The 25,745-nt window shown below is 46.9% G+C and overlaps 1 protein-coding gene across 1 annotated transcript in view; it reads right to left on the bottom strand.

Moving 5' to 3' along the window:
• Positions 1 to 232: 232 nt before the first annotated feature.
• The window catches only part of NRG2 (neuregulin 2), a 214,362-nt gene continuing 188,849 nt past the window's right edge, over positions 233 to 25,745 (bottom strand). The window contains exons 7-11 of the mRNA XM_056862284.1: positions 19,386 to 19,488; positions 9,886 to 10,009; positions 8,315 to 8,442; positions 3,773 to 3,997; positions 233 to 886 (exon numbers count right to left, since the gene is read on the bottom strand). Coding sequence (XP_056718262.1) covers positions 235 to 886; positions 3,773 to 3,997; positions 8,315 to 8,442; positions 9,886 to 10,009; positions 19,386 to 19,488 — 1,232 coding nt within the window. The 3' untranslated portion in view covers positions 233 to 234. The remainder of the gene's footprint in view (positions 887 to 3,772; positions 3,998 to 8,314; positions 8,443 to 9,885; positions 10,010 to 19,385; positions 19,489 to 25,745) is intronic.

The raw sequence follows: 25,745 nt of genomic DNA, 5'->3' as shown, positions 1-25,745 counted from the left end.
TTCTTTTCTCAGAAGCTGTAAATCAAGATGTTCCATATAAATAGAGATTCCTTATAAAACGGTCTTTGCCATTAGCTATTATAAGACACCATTGCTAAAATGAAAATAAAACATTTCATTTGTTATATTTTTTCCTCTTTTATATAAAATAAAAATTTGTCTGTTCTGTTCGTTTTGTCCTCCTTGGCTCTGGTGTGTTCCTGGGAGTGCCTACGAGGAAGTGTCTGGGGGGCTCTAAGGTGGTGCCGTGTCTTGGCTGGACCTGGTGGGGTGTGAGAGGCGGCTGTCTCCCTGCGCGCTGCATCTGTCGAAGGAATAGTAAGTCCTGCTCTCTGCTGGACGATACAGGGGGGGTGAGTCTGTGTCCATCGCTTCAGTGTTCCGAATACTTAAGAAAGGGGTGCTCTCTGCTACCAGCTCCTCGTCAGATTCACTGTAAGAGGCACTGCTCACCGAAAAGGAGTCTCTGAGCATTTTGCCCCTGTGCGACAGATGTCCGTTGAGTTTTGATCTCTTCCACCGCCTGTTGCTGCTGCCTATTCTCTTTGGATGTTCTAGTGCGGTGATGTACTCTTGCGTCGTCTCGTACTCGTCGTCCTCTGTGATACGGAAGGGGCTGGAGGGCAAGCTCCCTGTGCTCTCGTTCAGGTAGTTGCTTCTTTGGTAGTAACTATCGTATCTCTGCATTTCTTGGAAAGGGACCTGGTACCTTCTGAGCAATGGCTGCTGCTCTTCCACCTGGAAGCTAATGGATGCCGCAGGGGGTAACGAGACTGCATGTGCCGAGTTCGGAGAGGTGATCTCAAAGGTGGGCATGTGGGCTGATGTGGAACAATGGAAGTCAACGGGGGACAGGCGGGCTGGCGTTGTCAAGGCAGATACGTACCTAGAAGAGGAAAAGACAGCATAAGAGTCAACTTCAGATCTGACCCAAAGCCTTTAGTTTAGCATGAAGAAATTGTATAGCTCAATACAAATGTTAAATCCTGACTCTCTTTGTTTTTGCCAATGGAACCCCTTATCAAGAACTACTGTTCTCTTTGCTAAGATATTTTTGATAACTGTGAGATGGAAGTAAGTTCAAGGACGTTAGAAAGATTCCTAGGTCAAGGAGATTGTATCTAGGTCAAAGGGATCCCCCTCTAGACAATTAAAGCAAATTTAAAGCGTTGCGTGATCTCAGGTTCTGGTCACAAACTGTCCCACCTTGTCCAGTTTGGCTATGAGTCTATCCGTTGCTATCCTGGGGTTATCAATTTATTTTAATTTTATTTATTTTATTAAACTTGTATCCTGCCCTCCCCAGAAAAATCCGGGCTCAGGGCGGCTCATACATTCTTAAAACACAAATACAACAAAATCACAATAAATCATATTAAAACAATGCTCACAAATAGACGACCCCATACAACCATGAAAATATCAAGCATCAGGGCATCTGGCACACTTATTGTGGCACAGAGGCCGCAGCAGGGCCTGCGGGCGGTCAGAGCCCCACCCCCACGTAATAGCAATTAAATTCAGATGGCAACAACAGAAAAGGGTGGGGTAGGGAGGCCAGCGTTGATGGAAAAATCATAGCTGACCTCAACCGTAGGCCTGGTGGAATAACTCCATCTTGTAGGCCCTGTGGAATTCCTTACGGTCTCACAGTGTACGCACATTATTGCAGGAAGAGGCAAGATGCAACCTGGCCTCTGGAGGGAGGGCCATTGCTTTTATTCAGCTGCCAGTCTGCAGCACTACAAGTGGTGAAGGAGGCATAAGCGAGGCATCCCACACCCAGGATGCAACATGGCTCAAATGCCATGGTGTGCAAGCCAGTGACTAGTGGGAGCAGCACCAGAGAACAAAAGGGCAAGCATCCAGGATCTACCGCTTATAGAACCTTCAAGTACTCCCCAAGCCAGTGGCATGTTATAAAAGAAACACTTCGGAAGGATAGATCTATCAGTGCAGGCATCTTCACTGGCAAGATCTATGCGTAACTCTGCTGATTGGAAAACATCCTTGTCAGTTACATTATCTACCTACTCATTCTCCCTTCTCCCTCTGATCTCCATAAACTCTATGCTAGACAAGACAGGTGTCAGAAAAATGATAAAATCTGTAGATTTCTGATGGTTGTTATTCCTGCCCCCATCCCAAATCATATTAGTTATAAAAACTGTACTAACAAATGTTTTCTGAACATATACCATCTTGGTGGTCTCTATGCCCACTGGGCATGGAACGCATGCAAGCACACAATAGGAAATCAAACAACATCATAGTCATGATGGTTAGCAGATCACACCCAAAGAATGCTTGTTAATGGTTCCTCATGCTCTTAGAGAGGAGTGACAAATGGAGTGCCTCAGGGATCTGTCCTAGGCCCTGGTTGTTCAACATCTTTATAAATAACTTGGATGAAGGGATGGAGGGGATGCTACTTAAATCTGCAGATAATACTATTGGGAGGGGTAGCAAATACAGTAGAAGACAGAGTCAAGATACAGGATGATCTCAACAAGCTGGAAAACGGGGCTAAAACTAACAAAATTAGATAGGAAAAATAAAATGCATAATTATAAGATGGGGGAGTAGTGTGTGTGAAAAGGATCTAGGGGTCTTAGTAGACCAAACACTGAACATGAGTCAGCAGCGTGATGCAGCAGCTAAAAGGGCAAATGCTAGTTTGGGCTGTATCAATGCAGCGTAGCATCCAGATCACGTGAAGTGATAGTATTGCTTTACTACGCTATGGTTAGACCTCTCTTGGAGTACAGTGCTCAGTTTTGAGCACCACAGTTTAACAAGGATGGAACATGTCCAGAGGAAGGCAACAAAGATGGTTAAGGGTCTGGAGACCAAGTCCTATGACGAAAGATTGATGGAGCTGGGTATGTTTAGCCTGGAGAGGAGACGACTGAGAGGTGATATGATAACCATCTTCAAGTACTTGAAGAGCTATCATATGGAGGATGGTGCAGAGTTGTTTTCTGTTGCCCCAGAAGATTGGGCCAGAACCACTGGGTTGAAATTAAATCAAAAGAGTTTTTGGCTAAACATGACAAAGAACTTCCTAACTGTTAAAGGAGTTCCTGAGTAGAACAGGCTTCCATGGGAGGTGATGGGCTCTCCTTCTTTGGAAATTTTTAAGCAGAGGCTAGATGCCAATTGTCAGCAATACTGATTCTGTGAACTTAGGTGGATCATGAGAGGGAGGGCAGGAAGGGCTGCATCAGTTCTTGGATCTTCTTACATGCCCAGGGCAATGCCAATTGCTATGTTGTGGTCAGGAAGCAATTTTCCTCCAGGCCAGATAAGCCAGGGATTGTGGAGGTTTTTTTCCCCTTCCTCTGGGCATAGAGCAGGGGTCAATGGGGGAGTGGAGTGGAGGTAGTTGTGAATTTCCTGCATTGTGCAGGGGGTTGGACTAGATGACCCTAATGTCTAGATGGAAACTCTTTTGATTTAATTTCAACCTGTTGGTCCTGGTCCGACCTTCTGGGGCAACAGAAAACAACTCGGCACCATCCTGTATATGACAGCCCTTCAAGTACATGAAGATGGTGATCATGTCACCTCTCAGATGTCTCCTCTGCAGGCTAAACATACCCGGTTCCTTCAACCCCTTGCCTAATCGGCTACATCGATCCTCTTGCCGTTCCCCTCGTCACTTTGCTCCCACTGATGTCCTTACAGAGACTGGAACTGACTTGTGCAGGAGGGGGCTTTTCTCTAGCTTGGCACTGCAAACCCCCCCCTTCCATTGACAAGGGAAGCAGACCTCTCGCTGTGCGGCGAGTCTCGAAGGGAGTCCACCGAGTCTCTGTACTGGGTCATTGGCCTCCGCTGGTCCTCCACGCAGAAGGTGGCTTCCCGCCGCGCACGGGCCTCCACACAGGCAGGGCTGTTGCACTTGCTGGTCCCCACGGAAGATAACATGATCCCCGACTGGCAATCCGAGGTCAGGCTTTCCGTCCGTTCCATGCTCCAAGTGTGGCTTTCGTGTCTGTGAACCGAGCCAAACAACAAACGGTGATTTGCCAGGCACTTTGACCGGATGCGGTCTGCTCTTCCCAGCTCCCTCAGGGTGGCCTGGATCCAGAAACCTTCCAGTTTTCTTAAGAAGGGGTGGCCGCTACATAGGATCCCCAGCAATAACATTTGCATGTGGGGGGAGGGGTCCCCACGGGTTGCAGGAGTGGGGTTTGGTGGCACAGCCTCTGAAGAAAACTGAAAGGCATTCAAGAGCTCTTGACTGCATGGCTGCCGATGATGAGGTGAAGGGAAATCACTGGCGAGGCTCAGCCCTGTCAGTACAGCTCATGAAAGAACGTCACATTTGTCTGCGTGAGGGGAATGGCGCTGAGACACATCAATGCTACAGTGAATGTTGGTTGGTGAAATTTGCTGAAGTGTTGACATTCACAGATCGCAATCCCAGAGTAATTCACACACGCGCGCGCACACACACACACACACACACGCACAAGTCAGGAGATAGCTGGGATCTATCTCATAGTTTGGCGGGAGAGGTAGGGTTGCCAGGCCCCCTCTCTCCTCTGCCGGGAGGTTTTTGGGGCAGAGGTGAGGCAAGATTGTGCGCGCACGGGTGCGCCAACGCAATTGCGTCACTTCCAGTTTACACCCAGCTGCATCGCGAGGGCCTTTACTGGGAGTTTGAGTGGTAAAAGGCCCGTTGCGATGCTGCACTTCTGGGTGTAAATGCATCGCAAGGGGCCTTTTACCACTCAAACTGGGAGTCTGAGTGGTAAACAGTCCCTTGCGATGCGGCACTTCTGGGTGTAAACCGGAAGTGACGTGGCGCTGTGGGCAGGTGTGCGTGCACACATTGCCCGCCGACCCTCAGCTGGTTGCCGGGCAGCCAGGTGGATTGGCAGGGGTTTGCCTGCCACCACCTGGCACTTGGCAACCCTAGTGGGAGGGGATGTTGTGCTCATCCTGCCTGGGAAGCTGTTTATCACCACCTAACCCAGGGGTCCCCAATGTGGACAGCAGTGCTTGCTGACACCTTTTCTGGCACCCACCAAGTGTTTTTAGTAAGTGGATGGGGCCAAGAAGGGCCAGCAAGGTTTCTGGTTGACTACTGGGGGTATTCTTCATGGAGATTTGCTTCTGTTTCGACAATGATTTGCGTCGGAGTCAAATTTTGGTTATTCACTGCAGATCTGTATTTTCCCCCACTGAGCAAAACAAGCCGCATTAAAAGAGAGGCAATCCAAACCACTTTTGAGACTATCTTTCCTGTGGACGCGTGTTTTGCTGCTCGGATGCCCATGAAAAAATGTTTGCTTCGCTCCCCGGGACGTCTCCTTTCTCCTCCCCCAAGAACGGTGATTGGCTGGGGGAGTTTCACGCTCAGACAAGAATACCGCCCCTTTTGCTGCCTGCCTGCCTGCCTGCCTAGAATCCTGGCACTTCTCTCCCTCCGTCCCCGCACGCCTTCCCCGCCCCTCGCCCGGGTTGGGCCTTGGAGCTGGGCCCACACCTCCAAGCCCAGGGGGACATCGGACGGACGGCTCCAGGGGGAGACCGACGGGGCCACGCCATGTGCTCCTCGCGCGCTGGGGGTGGTGGCAGCTCAGTCTAGGGCAGCTGGACCCGTGGGGGGGGATGTTCAAGGGAAGGGGCTGTTGGCCCCTCTACCCCACCGGGGAGGGGGGATTTTTGAGAATTCGGATGGGAAAAATGTGCATCCTGAGAGCGGAAAACCCAAGGCAAAACTCCCTCCCATCACTCTTCTGAAGAGTGGCGGCCAGCCTGCTCTTATCTCCCTCCTCTCTCTCGATGCACTGTGGCCGGATCATGGCCGGCGCACAATCCAGAGGCCTTCTTTCCTCTCCACCCCCCGCCATGCACACTGGCTGGATCGGGGCTGGTGCGTAAGCTAGGAGCCCTCCTGTCTCTCATGATGCAATGTGGCCGGATCATGGCCGGCGCGCAATCCAGGGGCTTTCTTTCCTCTCCCCCCCGCCATACACACTGGCTGGATCGGGGCTGGTGTGCAAGCTAGGAGCCCTCCTGTCTCTCACGATGCAATGTGGCTGGATCATGGCCGGCGCGCGATCCAGGGGCCTTCTTTCCTCCCCCCCCCGCCATGCACACTGGCTGGATCGGGGCTGGTGCGCAAGCTAGGAGCCCTCCTGTCTCTCACGATGCAATGTGGCCGGATCATGGCCGGCACGCAATCCAGGGGCCTTCTTTCCTCTTTCCCCCCCCCATTCCCACTTTCAGCTAAACACTTCTCTGGGCACATGGATTCCCTGCCCCCCCCAATCCTGTCTATCATTAAAGGGCAATGGGTTCCACACCTATAGAAAATAGAGGGAAGCTTTGAGGAAAGCTCTGCCTTGCCCCCCCCCCCCCCGCAAATTTGGAATCTGACTGTTCCAAAAGCAGAACCGAGCGAGGGTGGAAGAAATATGGAGGAGACCAGAGGGACTGGTGCTTGTTTTTTGCGCTGGGGCTGGTGAACCGCACGAGGTAATCTGCTGGGTGGGTTGGGGCGGAGCTGGGGGCAGGCATAAACAATGAGCCTGTTGGAAGGGGCGGCCTCCTGCAAAAGGGACAGACCAAACCGTTGTCAAATACAGCGTACTTTGTTCCCATGAAAAACCAAAACTACAGATAATTGACGGGGATAAATCGCGGCCATGAAAAAAACATTTCAATTGTGGGTTTTTTTAGTCCGTGGCAAACAGAAGCAAAATCTACCATGAAAAATGCCCCCTGGAGATTTAACTGGCCATGCAGATTTTAAAAAATGTTGCTTTGGCAGCAGCTGCCACCACAGCACAAGATCTGAACTAAATAACTGAAGTTAAGCTGTGGCAATTTTGTGTCTGGCTCCGCCTCCTGCGAAGGGTTCCCATTCACCTGTTAATAGCAGGCAATTGCCCGCCAATTAACAGGCCTGCACGCTGGCCCTCACCTGGTCGGCGGGGGGAAGCAGGCCAGCTGAAAGGGGGCGATCCATCCGCAAGCACAGCAGCATGCGGCGAAATAATGTCCCTTCTGGGTTTACCCTGGAGGTGAGAGGGACACTCTAGCACGCCCCTCAAAAACTGAAACCGACTTCCATCGGGATCAAACTCAGGTCATGAGCAGAGCTTTTGACGGCAGTACTGCAACTTACAACTCTGTGCCACCCCTTCTAAATTCCTGACCAAGGGATTCTTGCATACCCTTTCCAGTGCCTCTTGAAATCTGGGCTGGCTTCTGGAGAGCCAGCATGGTAGCTCAGGAAAGGAAGAGTTGGCTTCCAATCCCTGGGAGCCATAGTGGGAGCAAGGCACCTGGGAGCAAGGCACCTGGGAGCAAGGCCCTGGGAGGAAGGCACCTTTTCTCTCCACCTTTTCCTTGCAGCCCAGAGTGGATGTGAGCATAAACAGGGCCAAAACCCACAAGGAAAACAGCAGTCAATTTACAATAAAAGGATTCATGAAACTCCCAAAGAATGCAGGACAGCAGCTCACTATTCCTGCGCTGGAAACAACTAAATATACCTCCAAAAGGAAAGCATGCTGAAGAGGATGGTGCTTACAGGCCTTTAAAAATATATCTGTCCCTAGCTTTTCATCCCCAACATCCAGCACTCAGAGGAACACTCCCTCTGGAAAGTGGAGTCCCCTACAAGCTTTTGGCACCGGGGGGTGGGGGGTGGGAAGGTGGGATTTGAACTCAAGGCCTTATGTGTACAAGCAGGGGAAAGAGTCACCGGCAGACATTACTGCAACTAGATTCCTACATCGTTGCAAAGAGGGTTTCCAAGGTCATTTATGCATGGGCACTTTCACTAACGTTTGGTACTGGTCTGAATCAGTTGTTCCTTGGAGTAATGCATGAGTTTTCCCTCCATTAGAGATCACCTTGCTGCCAACCCTCGCAATGTCCGGGTCTTCCCATTCCTCTGTTAACCCGACTATTCCATCTTCCCTGAGCAAAGCCCGGGTGAAATCCCCATGCAGAAGGCAAAGTGCGGGGCATGCAAGCTTGGTTTCTCTCACAGCCAATTGCAAAGCAGCACTGCGAAGTAAGCCAATTACAAAGCAGCATTACAAGATTTGAGCTTGGAGAGAGCTTGGTGCAGAGATTCCCAACTGGAAAGTGTGGGTCTAGCCAGCAACGAACCTCAGGTAAAACTCCCATGCATAAATGATCCAAGATGCTGTTTGGTGCTGGGGGTAAGACCAAGAGAGATGTTTTCATCTGCCCCTAGAGCACAGAACACCACTGAAAATGCACAGAGATATCGACACAGACGGATAGAGACTGTGAGGAGCCGCGGTGTGGTGGTTTTCATCACCTTTGGCTTGAAGTCGGAGTCCCTGTGGAACAGCGATGCGATGGCGAACAGGAATGGCTCCCTGAAAAGGTTGTCTCTGTCTCCCTTCGTATGACGTGCTCAGTCACCGGGACGTTTTTAGACATATACTGGGGAAAGAGTTATAGGGATCTCACATTAATCTGAAGAGGACAGCAGTGATTTAAGTATAGGATTGTCATAAACATACTACATTATTGCTCGGATCCTGTAGCATAAACAGAATTGCACTGAAGAAGAAGAAAAACAGTTGGTTTTTATACCCCGATTTTCTCTGCCTTTAAGGGGTCTCAAACCAGCTTACAATTGCCTTCCCTTCCTCTCCCCACAACAGACACCTTGTGAGGTAGGTGGGGCTGAGAGTGTTCGGAGAGAACTGTGACTGCCCAAGGTCACCCAGAATGCTTCATGTGGAGGAGCAGGGAAACCAACCCGGTTCTTCAGATTAGAATCCACCACTCATGTGGAGGAGCGGGGAATCAAACCCGGTTCTCCAGATTACAGTCCACAGCTCCTAATTACTACGCCACGCTAGTGTAGACATCCTCCCCCCAGTGCAGCCTATGCCCCCCAAAACTGTGGTCCTGTTGGTCAGTGGACTGGAAAGAATGGTGTGGGGAATTGGCAGAGGTGGGGAGAGGAATCTCCCTCTTCTTCTTCACAGATGGGAAAGCCGGTCCATCGGAGGAGCCGTTGGTGAGCCAATAGAACAGCATCTCAGGATACAATCCCAAGTTATCATTCTCAGAGGTAATAATTGGGTCAGTCGGGTCAGATCAGCCCGTGTGTCTTGGATTTTAGTCCTTCAGCCCCAGAACTCCCAAAACAATTACACCAACCAGGAATACCAATTATGATCATTTTAAGTGCTTCAGGCCTCATAAGGCTAATCCCCGGGTACGTTTTCCCTGTTCTGGGTTACAGGGGCCCAGTAGCAAAGCTGAGAATGCCACAACTAAGCATTAGAGCAGAGAAGGGTTCTGATCCTGAAAAAATGTTCTAGGAACTTGAGAGCCAGCATGGTGCAGTGGTTAAGAGCGGTGGTTTGGAGCGGTCAACAGTAATCTGGACAACCGGGTTTGATTCCCCACTCCTCCTTATGAGCAGCGGAGGCTAATCTGGTGAACCGGGCTGGTTTCTCCACTCCTCCACATGAAGCCAGCTGGCTGACCTTGGGCTAGTCACAGTTCTTTTAGAGCTTTCTCAGCCCCACCTACCTCACAGGGTGTCTGTTGTGGGGAGGGGAAGAGAAGGTGATTGTAAGCCGCTTCTTCTTCTTTGAAGGCTGCTCATTGGCCTCTTCATGGCACCTCATTCTAGCCAACAGAAGATGGACAAGGAGGAGGCAGCCAAAGAGGAAGAATGAACTGAATCCAGAGAGGGGGGAGGAAGGAAAGAAATGCAGGGTTAAGGAAAGAGGGAACAGAAAAGTGGGAAGAGGAAGGAGAAGGGATGGCTTTTCTTTCTCTCTTTCTCTGGGTGTTCTGCCTCTCCCAACGCTCTGATTTCTGAGAAGTTTTCCCCTCCATGCTGAATTAACAAAAGCCACTTACATCCGCCATCTGAATTTCCTCAGGGTCCAGCCGAGGGTGGCTGGGTCCATTGGCCAGGTTCCTGTTCTGATGAGCTGGACACATATTTTGCCTTAAATGATTATGCATTTGATTCCTCTGTTTTCTGAAGAATAAGCAGATTGAGAAAGGTCACAGGTTAAACTTGCATTGTTTTGGATCAAAAAGGAATTCAGAGAAGTGGGAAACCCAAAAGCTGACTGAGACGGGATCCTTCGGCCCCATTCTTCTGCTGAGGAAAACGGGGGTCCCCTGTTGGATGATTATGCCGGGCCTTGGGTCATGCTTGCCTTGGGAGATTGGAATTGAGAGATTTCTTGCACTACACTTGGGAACACAAGCTGTTCTGCAGAGGCAAAGACAAGGCAGAACCCTGAAGGTCAGCTCGCCCAAGTACCCAGCTATACTTCTCTCCTATGCCAAGCAGAGGAATGTGGAACAGGGAGAGAAAATTTTCAAACTGAATTCTATAGGCTTTGATCCTTGATTAGTCATGATTTTAAAATCTGGACAACTGCAACTGGTAATAAACATGCTAATTTCTTAAATAAGCATATGATATCAAATACTGGTAGAAATAATTAAAGTATCAAACAACTCTTGACAGAAGAGTTTGCTGCTGTTTTTAGACTCCTAGTAATACTTTTAGTTTTACATTCTAAATTATTTTCCTCTGCACTAGAGATGTGCTGTTGCAAGAGTGAAAAACCACACAGGAAAGAATGGTTTCTCCTGTGAAATACTCCCCCCTCCAAATTCAACTAACATTTTAAAAAATCACTGCATTACAGTGTATTAGTATTTCTTGGAGTGCTAGTGCATAGGGAAAAAAAATAAAAAACAGTCCCCAAATATTACTTATATGTTTTTTAAAACCCATAAAACTCCTTGGAAAAAATAAATCTTCTTCCTTTTTAAAAAAATAATGTGTGTCTCTGTGGGCGAAAACGCATGGTCGCTTTAGCCTCCTTTATTCCCTGTTTCAGCCAGGATTCAGCTAGGATCGAATGCATGTGTTTCACCGAACGTGCGTTCGATCCTGGCTGAATCCTGGCTGAAACAGGGAATAAAGGAGGCTAAAGTGACCATGCGTTTTTGCCCTCTGTGTGTGTGTGTGTGTGTGTGTGTGTGTGAAGAGAGAGAGAGAGAGTTCAGTTTTCTTCATTTCAGTTCCCAGAGCGGTAACTGCTCCTTGCTGGCACCAACACCATGAACAAACTCTGGGGGAAAAACAAGCTTTTATCTGAGAATTCTCCAAGAAACTCAGCACTGGGCCCATTCCAAATGGAGAGGAAGGGATTTCACTCATAACTCATTCAAAGCAAATCTACTTCTGGCTCTTAAATGGTCTAGAATGCTGAACTGTGAATTTTGGAGATTCTTGTCGTAAATCTGCCTGAGGCAGACTTTTATTATTTTCTCTTTTCAGCTGCAAATCGCTCCCCAACTAAATGAATGCTTTCAATAAAATTTAGCACATACAATTACAGCAATTTTCAGATTTGCATTTCAAAGGGTTTCCCAGTGACAGACAGTTCCAAGCCTCGGTTCTTTTGTGACGGCCATTGAGAAACTGTGAGGATAATTTCACAGAATCCCTGCCTGGAGGGGCTGCACTGCCATTGCCTTCGCTCCCCAATGGATGTAGGGAGATCCATTTTCTCCAGAGTGAAGGAAACCCTCTTTCTCTCTGCTCCTACTGGTTTTCTTGAAAACAAATTCTTATGATTTCCATGTGTCCTTTTAGATTCCGGTCCAGTAGCACGGCTGAGGGGAGACATGATAGAGGTCTATAAAATTATGCATGGAGAGAGTGGACAGGGAGAAGTTTTTCTCCCTCTCCCATAATACTAGAACACGGGGTCATCTGCTAAAGCTGGAGGGTGAGAGATTCAAAACAGATAAAAGTATTTTTTCACACAGTTAAATTGTGGAACTCCCTGCCCCAGGATGTGGTGATGGCTGCCAGCTTGGAGGGCTTTAAGAGGGGAGTGGACATATTCATGGAGGAGAGGGGTATTCGTGGCTGTTAGTTAGAATGGATACTAGTCATGCTGCATACCTATTCTCTCTAGTATCAGAGGAGCATGCCTATTATTTTGGGTGCGGTGGAACACAGGCAGGATGGTGCTGCTGCACTTGTCTTGTTAGTGGCTTCCTAGAGGCACCTGGTTGGCCACTGTGTGAACAGACTGCTGGACTTGATGGGCCTTGGTCTGATCCAGCAGAGCCTTTCTTATGTTCTTATGTTCACCTTAATGGCCAACAAGAGTTTCAGGGTATAAACTCTCAAGTGTTTCCAGGTTTTGGAGAAATTTCACCAAGCCTTCAGTAACTTCCACCCCACCATCAACCTGACCATGAACCAATCCACGCAAGAAATACACTTTCTAGACACCACTGTACCAATACATAACAGAAGCATAAAAACCACCTTATACTGGAACCCTACTGATCGCCAAACATATCTACATGCCTCCAGTCACCATCCTAATTACATCAAGCAATCCATCGTCTACCTAACAATACCTGTGATACCAACTCAGGATCATTCTCTTGTTCATCTTCCAATGTTATATATGCCATCAAATGTCTGCAACACCCTTCTACTCTCGACATCAAACAGGTGAGTCCCCGCGTAAAAGAATGTGTTTGTGCGTTAAGTGCCGTCAAGTTGCTTCAGACTCATGGCGACCCTATGAATCAATGTCCTCTGAAACATCCTACTGTTAACAGCCTTGCTCAGGTCCTGCAAACTGAGGGCCATGGCTTCCTTTATACAGTTACTCCATCTCAAAAGAATAAATGGATATAAATCCAAAAACCAGTGGGAGAACATTTTAATCTTCCAGGTCATTCCATTGCTGACCTAAGAGTGGCAGTCCTCAAACAAAGAAACTTCAAAGGAAAATTACAATGAGAGATTGCTAAACTTGAGTTAATTCACAAGTACAGAACAATGGACCCCCACAGCTGAAAAGGGGCAGAGGATTCTTATCTTGCTGTGTGTGTGTGTGTGTGTGTGTGTTAAGTGCCGTCACGTCGCTTCCAACTCATGGCGACCCTATGAATGAAAGTCCTCCAAAATGTCCTATCTTTCACAGCCTTGCTGAGATCTTACAAATTGAAGGCTGTGGCTTCCTTTATTGAGTCAATCCATCTCTTGTTGGGTCTTCCTCTTTTCCTGCTGCCCTCAACTTTTCCTAGCATGACTGTCTTTTCCAGTGACTCTTGTCGTCTCATGACGTGACCAAAATACGATAGCCTCAGTTTAGTCATTTTAGCTTCTAGGGTCAGTTCAGGCTTGATTTGATCTATAACCCACTGATTTGTTTTTTTGGCAGTCCATGGAATCTTATCTTGCTACAGATGCTAATTTCCCCCTCTGCTCTATTCAAGCTGATCAATTAATATGCAATCAATATGGTGTCAGAGGTTGCCTTTCGATTGCCTTTTGGTTCTTCGCTGAATGTCTTCTGAGTCCTTGCCTAGCCATGCTTGGGCTGACCCGTATAAGCAGTCAGGCTCCTGACATGAGTTAGGCCAGTGTTCACATGTTTACTTTGATGTTCATTTGCTCTGTTCTTCCCACTCCCTGTATATTCCCCCCTCCCTTGCTTTGGCCTTGAGCGGCTAACAAGCAGCGCCGTGTTTAGGCTCCGTCTTCCTCCTTCTTGCCAAGCACCGTTATTGAGTCATTTCCCAGGCCATTTGAAACTGCACCTGTGATGTAATCATGCTTTTAAGTTATGCCTAGTAGCCTGGCTCCTCATTAGCAGCTTTGAAACTGCAAGTTGCCTTAGCTTGACCTGTTGCTTCTACAATAAAGTTTACCTGCTTCTGACTTGGCTGTCTGAATGAGTGGCTTTTTGGGAATTGCCCAGGTTGGCTGGAGAACCTGACATTAAGCTGCTAATCATCTTTGCTCCGGTCTCCGCTCCCATCCCGACGTGCGGGTGGCTATGGCGGGGAATGGAGATGGCAAGGAGGAGGACAAGACAGAAAAGACCCCGGACGGCGCGATCCTAACTCCAAGCCGACCAAGCAGCTGGGGGGAAAAACGAGTGGCTCTGGCTCTGGAGCGCAGCCCAAGCCCCCCCGCTTCAGCTCCTGGATGGATTCTCCACGGGGCTGGATGTCGGGCATGGACACTCGCCCCAGGCGACAAGGGTTTACGGGCACGCTGTTCAAGGATGATCCGGCCCGAAGTGAAGCGGCCTTGTGGCATGAGTTGAAAGAAGGCCAGATTTTTACTAAGCTGGACTTGGTGGACGCTTACCATCGTATCAGGATTAGGGAAGGGATGAACATAAGACCGCCTTCTCTAGTTGTTTTGGGATGTTTGAGTACTTAGTAATGCCGTTCGGATTAATGGGGGCTCCTAGTGTGTTCATGCAAATGATTAATGAAGTGTTACATGACTTGCTATTCAGAGGAGTGATTGTTTATTTGGATGACATTTTAATTTACACGAAAACTATGGACGAACATGTGGCCCTAGTCAAAGAAGTTTTGAAACGGTTGCGCGCTCATGAACTGTATGCGAAGGTGTCCAAGTGTGACTTCCATCACCCATCTATAACTTTTCTGGGTTATATTGTGTCACAACAGGGGCTTGAGATGGATCCCGAAAAGGTTCGGGCCATGGTAGAGTGGGAAGCTCCCACTACTAGCAAACAGTTACAGCAATTTCTCGGGTTTGCGAATTTTAATCGAAATTTCATTCCTGATTTTGCCCAAGTTGCTTTGCCTCTCACCACCCTACTACGAACGAAAGGGAAGGGACCTGAAGCCGCTTTGCGGTCCGCTCAGCTTCAATGGTCTTCTGAATGCCAACAGGCGTTTGATACGCTCAAACAGTTGTTCACGTCAGAACCAGTGCTACAACATCCAGATTGAAAGACCTTTTATTGTGCAGGTGGACGCTTCTGATGTTGCTATGGGGGGGGGCTTTTACAAAAGGATGAGAATGGACATTTAAAGCTGTGCGCTTACTTTTCAAAGAAGTTTTCACAGGCCGAAATTAACTGGGCTATTTGGGAAAAAGAGGCGGCCACTGTGAAACATGCCCTCACGATCTGGAGGCATTTTCTGGAGGGGGTTGAGGTTCCCCTTTGAGGTCTGGACCGACCACAAAAATCTAGAGGCGCTTAAAGGCTCTAGAAAGCTGTCCGCAAAACAGGTTCGTTGGGCGCAATTCTTTGCCAAGTTTCGGTTTATATTAAAACATGTGCCAGGAAAAGACAATTCTTTGGCTGACGCATTGTCCCGGCTTCCCCAGTACTGTGGTCAAATAGATCGTCCTGTTGATTCCCTCTTCATCCCAGAGCAGCAGGGGGAGGTTTTGGGTTTGGCTGTGACCACCTGGGCTCAAAGCCGGGCGAAGGACTCCGCCGTGGCTAGTGGACTCCAGGAGGCTTTCCGGGTGAAACTGAGAGAAGCCACGCTTCAGGAGGAAGGAAGCCAGATGGTCACCCAAGCCCTCACCCCCCAAGGGGACCTGTGGTTTCATGGAGAACAGCTCTATGTGCCTGAAACTGTTAGGAGGGAGGTTTTGGAGATGGTTCATGGGGCTAAAACAGCCAGACATTTTGGGTTCGTCAAATCTTTGCATTTGCTGCGGCGTCAGTTTTGGTGGCCGGGAATGAGGGCGGATGTGGATCTGTTTGTGTGCAGTTGTCCCACTTGCGCAACCTCGAAAAAACTCATGGGGAAGCCCCCTGGACTCCTCAAACCTTTAGAAGTTCCGTCTGTTCCTTGGGAAGTCATTGCCATGGACTTTATTACGAACCTTCCTCCCAGTCGGGGGGGAAACAGTGTTGTGGGTGGTGACAGACTTATTTTCCAAACAAGTACATTTTGTTCCCTGTTCAGGTTTACCTTCTGCCCAAAAGTTGGCACATATGTTCATTACACATGTGATGAAATATCATGGGTTGCCATGCAAGGTAATTTCCGACAGGGGGCCACAATTTGTGGCGCAATTTTGGAGAGCCTTCCTGAAATTGATGGGGGTGGAACAAGGTCTGTCTTCAGCTTACCACCCTCAAATGGATGGACAAACAGGAAAAGTCAATGCTGTAATTGAATGTTATTTACGATGTTATGTAAATTACCATCAGGATAATTGGGTTGAGTTGTTGCCCTTTGCTGAATATGCGTACAATAATGCTCCCCATTCGTCTACGGGGTTTAGCCCTTTTCGGGTGGTGCATGGCAGAGAGTTCGGGCCTTTCGGGAACACAGCCCTTACCCTGGAGGTGGAAGGTACAGGAGAAATCAAACATTGGGTACACGTTGTACAAACCACCTGGCCTTGGCTCCAGAAAAATTTAGAACGAGCAAAAAACAAATACAAGGAGCAAGCGGATAAACATCGTTCACCAGGGTGGGATCTAAAGGTGGGGGATCAAGTGTATCTGTCCACAAAAAATCTGCGGTCTTTACGTCCTAGTAAGAAACTCAGTGAGAAGTATGTAGATCCCTATCCCATTACTAGGGTGATCAACGAGGTCACAGTAGAACTAGCGCTTCCTAAAGCACTCAGGGGGGTACACCCAGTGTTTCATATCAGTCTTCTCAAACCCTATATGGCACCCCCCACTTCCACCCTGAGTCTGAGCCTGAAGAGCCTACCGTGGTGGTGGGGGGAGGTACATCTGGAAGTGTCTAAAATTCTGGATTCCAAACTGAAAAGGGGAAAGCTGTTTTATCTGGTTCGGTGGAAACATCTGGGACCGGCCCATGATGAGTGGGTGGCCACTCCACATGTTGCAGCTCCTCGGCTGGTTCATGAGTTTTACAGTGCCTACTCTCTAAAGCCCCAACAGAGCTCGGATGGAGGAGGGGGCTCTTAAGGGGGGCAGAATGTCAGAGGTTGCCTTTTGATTGCCTTTTGGTTCTTCGCTGAATGTCTTCTGAGTCCTTGCCTAGCCATGCTTGAGCTGACCAGTATAAGCAGTCAGGCTCCTGACATGAGTTAGGCCAGTGTTCACGTTTACTTTGATGTTCATTTGCTCTGTTCTTCCCACTCCCTGTCCATTCCCCCCTCCCTTGCTTTAGCCTTGAGCGGCTAACGAGCAGTGCCGTGTTTAGGCTCCGTCTTCCTCCTTCCTGCCAAGCACCGTTATCGAGTCATTTCCCAGGCCGTTTGAAACTGCACCTGTGATGTAATCATGCTTTTAAATTATGCCTAGTAGCCTGGCTTCTCATTAGCAGCTTTGAAACTGCAAGTTGCCTTAGCTTGACCTGTTGCTTCTACAATAAAGTTTACCTGCTTCTGACTTGGCTGTCTAAGTGAGTGGCTTTTTGGGAATTGCCCAGGTTGGCTGGAGAACCTGACATATGGTACCTCTGCGTCCTTTACAAGCATTCTTTACAATACCCCTCCCACCTTCTGACTGGGATATAGAGACTAAGAAATCTCCATTCCTACTTGTGTCTGATGAAGGGAGCTCTGGACTCTCAAAAGCTTGTACCATGAAACTCTTGTCAGTCTCTAAGGTGCTACTGGACTCAAAACTAACTGGTCTACCACAGGCCAACATGGCTACCCTCTGGAATCATGTGTCCTTTTATGACAGATTTTTCCCTCTCATATTGCAATGTGTTTCACGCTCAAACGACATGGACACTGAATCATCGAGTGGTCCCTGGGACTGCCAGACATTGTTGCACACAATTCTGAGGAGCTGCATCTCATTTACTCAATGGAACTTACTTCCAAGTAAACACGTTCATGACCGGAATACAATTCCAAGTAGCCAAAGCACTGAACTCTCTGGCCTTTTCCTGCCTCATGTCGAAGCTTGGGATCATGGAACTAAAATAACCCCAAACCCAGACCTCTGCTTGATCTTAACTCACAAGTGTGCTCATAAAAGGACCGTGTGGCATAGCACACATATACTAAAAACTGTGCTTAATTTTTCACTGGCTCTTTCCTCCCGTGCAAATGTGACTGATAGACAGTAGCAACGATAATCATTGTCTTGATGCTTCCCTTCTTTACATGAACCTGTGACCCAGCTGATAGACAGCCTGGTCCATAATCAGATGGGGTTCACTCAGGGCTCAATCATGCCACCTGTTTCCATGACCAAATTCACCACTGGAGCACAGCTGGCATTTGGATCTGCCAGTTCAGAGCCCAGGATACCTCTCCCAGATCTAAATGAAGAAGACTTGAACCGTTTCTAGTGTGTTTGTAACACTATTTTTAACTGACGATTGAAGGAATTCACAAGGCTGTTATCAGAATAGAAAGTTTGTCATCCTGAAATGCAGACACCTCTAGACAAAAAAAGTCCTTGCTATTGTTAGACAAAGACACCTGGATTAGAGACAGTATACAGACACAAATGTGTGCTCTATTTCCTACATCCTCAGTGGAGGATAAATGTCACATGTATAGTGACCCTTGATATTTAGGACACTTGTTCACAGCTAACTGTGCAACCCCAGCACCAGGGGGAAAGTAAGATATCCTGCAAAGGTAGGCAAATTCCAGGCGCGCTCTAGATGCAACTTCAGCTCCAACAGCTGCTAAGGGGCTGAGGATGGGTGATCCCCTCCCCTTCTTTTCCATATCCTTTAGCAAGGCAAAATGGAAGAAGTGATGTCATCAAATCGCAAATTTCTGTAATCCCAGAAAGCAACAACCTACAATAGACAGCAGAGTACTGAAACACAAGAAGCAATCACTGTGCCTATTTTTCCTTACTAAATACTATTTGGGTGTGGGGGAGAGGACAAGAGGATGAGACCTGAAGTTGTGCTGTGTGGTAGGGCACATGGTTGCCAACCTCCTGGTGGGGCCAAGAGATTTCCTAGTGTTATAACTTATCTAAAGACTAAAGAGATCAGCTGCCCTGGAGAAAATGGAAGCTTTGGAACGTGGACTGTATGACATTATGGCCCATCAAGGTCCCACCCTTCCCCAAATTCCACTCTCCACAGGCTCCACCCCCAAATCTTCCAGAATTTCCTAACCCAGAGTTGTCAGCCCAAGGCACATGGAAAGCAACTGTAATGTGCAAGCCCAGTGTCCAAATTCCAGGTCAAGAGCAGCAGCAGAAGAAGAGTTGGTTTTTCTATACCCCAATTTTCTCTACCTTTAAGGAATCTCAGACAGGCTTACCATCACCTTCCCTTCCTCTCCCCGCAACAGGCACCTTGTGAGGTAGGTGAGGCTGAGAGAATTCAGAGATAATTGTGAGTAGCCCAAGGTCATCCAGCAAGCTTCATGTGGAGGAGTGGGGAATAGAACCTGGTTCACCAGATTAGAGTCCTCCGCTCTTAACCACTACACCACGCTGGCATCACATGGGTTTGGCTTCCTACCATCAGCTATGCTGCCTTCCCTGAAAGAAGGAGCTCTGAACGCACCCTCTTGGTTGAAGGATCCTAGTCAGTAAGCATCAGAACTGTCAGAATGACATCAGCTTTCAACGGATGATGAATATTAATTAAAAATCACTCACTTGGTTTTACAGTAAGCTACCACACACACTATTCCCACAACAAGCAACGCAACACAAATCCCGGTAATGGTTAGAACTCTCTTCTGATACAGCTCCTCAGCTTCTGCAAATGACAAAAAATAATCCACAATTAAAATACATTTCAAATTCAAAGGGTGAATTCTGGACACAAAACTACCAACCCTGACATTAGGAAACAAAATATATCAGGTTTCTGTCTCCTGGTGCTCAGATCTGTACACCTCTCTCAACAGTAGCTGTACATGTTATACTCTTCACCATCTCTCTCCCAACCTTTCCTTTGATTAACTTCCTGTCCTTATGATTGAAAAGAAGATCTATTCTGGGCTCCTTTTCCTATCTAAGCCCTCTGCCCCTTTTTCCTTTTCTTTGTAACACTCTTAGTACAACTTCTTAAGATTAAGATTCTCCAGCTAAGACTGAGGCTCCTACATTTATTTAGCATCTCTTTCCAAGCTCACGAGTACCATTCAAATATTTCAGAAAATTAACAAGTGACCCCCAATGAAAGTACTTAGGTGCCATATTTTTTCTGAAGAAACAGCCTGAAGAGGAATATGTATACCCTCTTCTTTCTGCGCTCAATATCACATCTCAGCTTCTCCTAACTTTCTGACAGCATTCTGTTTTCATATCTGCTCACAGGGATGCAGAGTTCATTTAAATACACAGTCCCTTGTTCTGGATGGAGAAACTACTAGCCACTGACAGGTAGATGCATCAGAGACAGGAACAGGTGGAGAATCTGTTGAACGTCTGAGAAACAGGTGAGCCACTTAAAATATTCCAACTGCATGTGGTCATGGATCTTTAAAAATGTATCTAGAAATGTTTTTTAAAAGATAATATGGATTGATTTCACTTACTTTCATTGACTAACTACTAGACGTTGGTCTTGTGTGGGTTTAAAACGTCTACTAAGTGTGTTTGCATTTTATTGTTCTCAAGAGTCTTTAGATATAAATTATCAAAAGACTAAGTTTATAGTATTTTGTAAAGGTGTTCCATTTCACCATTTCCCCTGGAATATGAATGGCTTCTTAATTGAGCAGGTTGATACATTTTGCTATCTGGGTGTCCTCTTCTAATATATCCTGGACAGGTCATATGACTGCTGCCATGAAGCTAGCATCTGTACACTCAACAGCCTTCTTGAAATTCTTTTGGACCTCAGAAGGCAATTATATACCTGCTGACATCCAGGTGTTTAAGGCTAAGGTGGCCCCATTATTATTATTTGGCGTACCTCGGCTATTGGCACAGGTAACGAGAAGTATGATTCCTGTCCAACTTGCCAACATGTATCTCTGGCACAGAAATTCATCGGGAATTTGCGGAACCATCTTTGGAAACTAAAGCTTGAGTTGCAGCATTTACTTTTAGATTGAAAATTCTTCATTCTCTAGAGGGGTGCTATTTGCATTTACTTGTTAAAGATGGCTTTAAAAGTTCATGGCAAAAATTAGTTGATGATAGATTGCAGAGAGTAAGTTTGCGTTTTGAGGTTTTAAAGCAAATGGAATATCCCTCTACACGTAAATTGGTCAGTTGTAGAGTGTTGCACCTTGACAAATGGAGCACTGGCTGCAGAGTGTCCAGGGTATGCTCCTTGTACTATCTGGCCCTTCCTTTCCCAAGGTTCCTACCTGTTATTGTAAATGTTTTAACTGTCCCCAAATATAGAATACTTTTCTCCAAAGCCAGACTAAATGTATTACCATTGGGGGAGTTAGCAGGTAGGTTTTCAGGGATCCCTTTTTCTGAACAACTTTGTGATTGTAAATCAGGGAACCTGGACACCATCGGGCATTTTTTTAATTGATGGTAAAAAGAATGATCTTGCTAGAGATAAATGGATCACAGTATACATCCAGAAGTAGATACCTGCTCTAAAGCAAGAGACACTTGCAAAGCTAATGACTGATATTGATCCAAACGTAACCTTCGCCATGGCAAAACACTTATCTATGGTTTTTAATGATACTTCCTTTTAGTTGTATATTTTAGATTTCGTATTTCTGTATGTTTGGTTATTTCTCTATTACTGAACTGATTGAATTCATTTTGCTCCTGATCTGTTGGTCCGCGAGCATAAAGAACAGGAATAAAGGAAAGTATGGGTTTTTTGGGTATGGAGGAAGGACAATGCTGGAAACAGCACTATCAGAGCAGTGATCAATTGCTAGATGGTATGAATGGTGTGTCTCTGTATGTATATTGTGTTAAAGCAAGCGGTACTCAAAGGGGAAGTACGCGATCAGGGATGGAAAGGTATGTGGTGTGTGACTGGACTGTAAAGATGGAATGGCTACTGAGAAGGTATTGTGTGTTATGTGCTGTCAGGTTGCTTCCAACTTATGGCAACCTATGATTTCATGACCATTAAAGGTAAAGGTAGTCCCCTGTGTAAGCACCGGGTCATTACTGACCCATGAGGTGATGCCACATCCCGGCATTTCCTAGGCAGACTACGTTTACGGGGTGGTTTGCCATTGCCTTCCCCAGTCTTCTACACTTTATGCCCAGCAAGCATGGTACTCATTTTACCGACCTCAGAAGGATGGAAGGCTGAGTCAACCTTGAGCTGGCTACCTGAAACCGACTTTCGTCAGGATTGAACTCAGGTCATGAGCAGAGCTTGGACTGCAGTACTGCAGCTTACCACTCTGTGCCATGGGACTCTCATGATCATTACAGATTAAAAAACCCAGGAAGTGCTGTGGTTCTCTATACGTGCCAAATAGTTCCCAAGTTATTCCAACAAGCACATGTGAGTACTTTGCAAGTTCCAATTGCAAACAAAAGAGAATAATTCTTTCAAGTAGACATTGTCATGGGTTAACAGACTCCCAAAGAAGATTTTTAGCAACATACTGTTGTTCTTCTTAATAGCATATTTTACATTATCAGATCTTTGTAAACTCCAGAGCCAGATTTCTCGAGAACATTTTAGAACACAGCTTAATTTTTAGACCCAAACAGACCCAAACATGTTTTTTATCTCTCTTTACTATGCTCTCTATTTTGCTAATGCATAAAATTTTCTAATATAAGGCAGCTAGCAGAAAGCAATCTGTTTCAGGGCACAGGTAATTGTTACGTGCAGACAAAAATAACAAAACGTTGACATCTGCTTTTGTTATAAAAAAGCCTCTTTGAGAGGAGGAATTAGGAGGGGAGGGAATGATCCTTAAGCATGATGCTTCTCTACTGACAAGTGCACTCTCCTGAAGCAGCTTTTGCGCATCAAGAGCATCAGCAGGAGTTTCATTACACACATTCATTTCATCTAATTTATTTTAAAATGTCTGTCGCGCCTTAGCCTTCATCCAAGCTTAAAAAAATCTAACCCATTCAAATACATTGCCCTAATAAAACACAAACACAAGCAGAATAACACTAAAAAAAAATTCCAATTACCCAATAATGAAATTCTAGCATACACATGCTGAAAAGTCCCATGAACGGGGTTGCTAACTTCCAGGCGTGGCCTGTAGATTTCCTGGAATTACAACTGATCTCGAGATGAGAGAGATCAGTTCCCTGGGAGAAAATGGCAGCTTTGGATGGAGGACTGTATGGCATTATACTTGGCTGAGGCCTCACACTCCCCAAACCCTGCTTCCCCCTGGCTCCACCACCCCAAATCTCCAGGAATTTCCCAACCTGGGGCTGGCAACTCTATGAAAGAAGCCCTACATGTTTTGCAAAAAAAAACCCCGCCAATTTGCTTGTTTAGGGTGGGCCTCATTTTACAGTGCTATCCCAAGAAGACTTACAACCTTCTAAGGTCCAAAATACATGTTATGCTTTACGATTTCACCATGGGGACCTCCAACCATAGTGCAGCTGCAAGGCCCCAGTGGCAACCCCTATGTAAAAGCACAGCAGGAACCCAATGCAGATCAGGACCATGGCATGTCTTCAGTTCTGGCAGCTGAAATGGCCCATCTCAGATCCCAAAAAAGAAGGGTTGGTTTTTATATGCCAATTTTCTCTAAATTTTAAGGAGAATCAAACTGGCTTACAATTTCCTTCCCTTCCTCTCCCCACAACAGACACCCTGTGAGGTAGGTGGGGCTGAGAGAGCTCAGAGAGTTGCCAGTCCCTCTTGGCAACTTATGCAAAAATTCTATGTGTTGTTGGGCTTTAAGCCCACTGGTTTCAGTGGACTCAGGATGGTAATGTTAATGTATCACAGCAGATATCCCTTCATTAATATCCCTGGGGTATCCAAGGCAAACATTCTTGGGACAATCTTGGCCCAATCTATTTCTCTTCACAGATTCAGAGCCAGCTATCTCATATAAAGTAGCCCTCTTTGCTCTAGTGGCAAAGAAAATTTGGGCTAGGCTGACCTAAAGTATTATAAGCGATCAGAACTGAACTTCATATCCCATCTATAAATTGTTGACATAGTAAGAAGAGAGATTCTCTAGTCCCAAAAGTGAGCTCTATTCAGGCAAGCGCTAAAAACTACGATTTCAAGTTATGAGTGGTTGTGGGTTTTGTTAGTTTAATTTTAGATAATTTCGAATGTCTTATGTTCCATACTTTCATAAGTTTCAGCGGTCTAGAGAAACCTTTCCCCACCTTTCTTCCTCCTTAAGTTTTCATTTGGTATTAAAATGTAAATGTAATCCAAGATTGTCATATGAACTTATCATGTTTTTACACTAATTTTTGTAATGGCCTTTGGCCATACTCAATAAACCTGATCCAGTGAATATCCCTGGGGTAGTACTATAAGCCGCCTTGAATGCCACAAGATAGAAAGGGAGCTAAAATTGTTTTGAATGGATGGATGGATGGATGGATGGATGAATAAATAAGAGTCTTGCTTTGAAACCTTTTTGGTTTGTGAATTAATGGATCCTGGGACTGTGGTCCATTTTCTTAGCAAATATTATTAACAAGCCCAGTCTACATTCCCCTATGTCAGTGATGGCGAACCTTTTAGCGACCGAGTGCCCAAACGGCAACCCCAAATCCACTTATTTATCACAAAGTGCCAACACAGCTAGAAGTCTACATGGGGCTAGGGGTTGCCAGGTCCCTCTTTGCCACCTGCGGGAGGTTTTTGGGGCGGAGCCTGAGGATGGTGGGGTTTGGGGAGGGACTTCAATGCCCTAGAGTCCAATTGCCAAAGCGGCCATTTTCTCCAGGTGAACTGAAATAGCAGATCACCTGCTACTACCTGGAGGTTGGCAACCCAGCATGGGCGGGGGAGCGGGGTAAGGAAAGCAGCTGGAGCATAGCCCCCACCCCTTCAGTTTGGTTCTTTTTCCAACTGTTATCTTCATACGAATTAAAAAAGACTGTTATGCCGGGGGGGGGGGCTGATGGTGGGGGCAGCCCTCTACACGAGCTCAGAGGCACCTTCGGTTGCATGAACGAGCAGAGTGGAAACCCGAGCTAAGCGAAGGGTTTGGCTCCAGCACAAATGCCAGACGGGCCCCCGTTCAGCCCTCACCGCCAACCCCCTGCGCTGCAGTCACCAACAACAGTCACCTGCCACAGGCGGCCGCCCAGGCGTCCCACTCCCAATCCAGCCCCGTCCCAGCTCCACCTCTTCCAGTCCTCGGCAGAAGGTTCGTCGTTGTCTTCACTTCCGGAGCGCACAGCTGGCGACTTTGGAGAAGGCGCTGGGAAGGAGTCTGGCGCTTCCCGGAGGAGCTGGGAAGGCACCGCTGGTCCCCAGACTCCTCAGCCAGGGGAACAAACTCAGGCAAACTCTGTGCTGGGGCGACGGCTCGCATGCCCACAGAGAGAGCTCTGAGTGCCACCTCTGGCACGCGTGCCATAGGTTCGCCACCACTGCCCTATGTAGACATAAGGGCAAGAGATTTTGTCTTGTGCTTTGCAAAATGACATTCAGTACAAAATTAGAACTGGTAAAAGAAACAGCATATTCTCAACCAGCTTTATTACCTTGATCCAAAATCACACGATTGAGAGGAACTACTCCACACAGACATCTTCCTTTTATCTTAATGCTACAATATCCCAGTTTTTACAGCTTAATTTTGGCTCCCAAATAGGGTCGCCAGCTCTGGGTTGGGAAATACCTGGAGATTTTGGGGGTGGAGTCTGGGGAAGGCAGGATTTGGGGAGGGGAGGGACTTCAGTGGGGTATACCATAGAGTCCACCATAGAGTGGTCAATTGATACCCATGTAAAACATACACACATATTTACAGATATATATAAACATATACAGACAATTATATATCAGGCCAGGCATGCATGTTGGTTGTATAGTATATTTCCAGTTGTACAAACATTAATAATTGCGCACACATTTTATATGGGAGACATATACAGCCCAGTATAACAACT

Source organism: Euleptes europaea, chromosome 17, assembly GCF_029931775.1.
Source record: "Euleptes europaea isolate rEulEur1 chromosome 17, rEulEur1.hap1, whole genome shotgun sequence".
Lineage (NCBI taxonomy): Eukaryota > Metazoa > Chordata > Lepidosauria > Squamata > Sphaerodactylidae > Euleptes > Euleptes europaea.
Note: the sequence above shows the minus strand (reverse complement) of the source record. Positions and strands in the feature narration are given on the sequence as shown.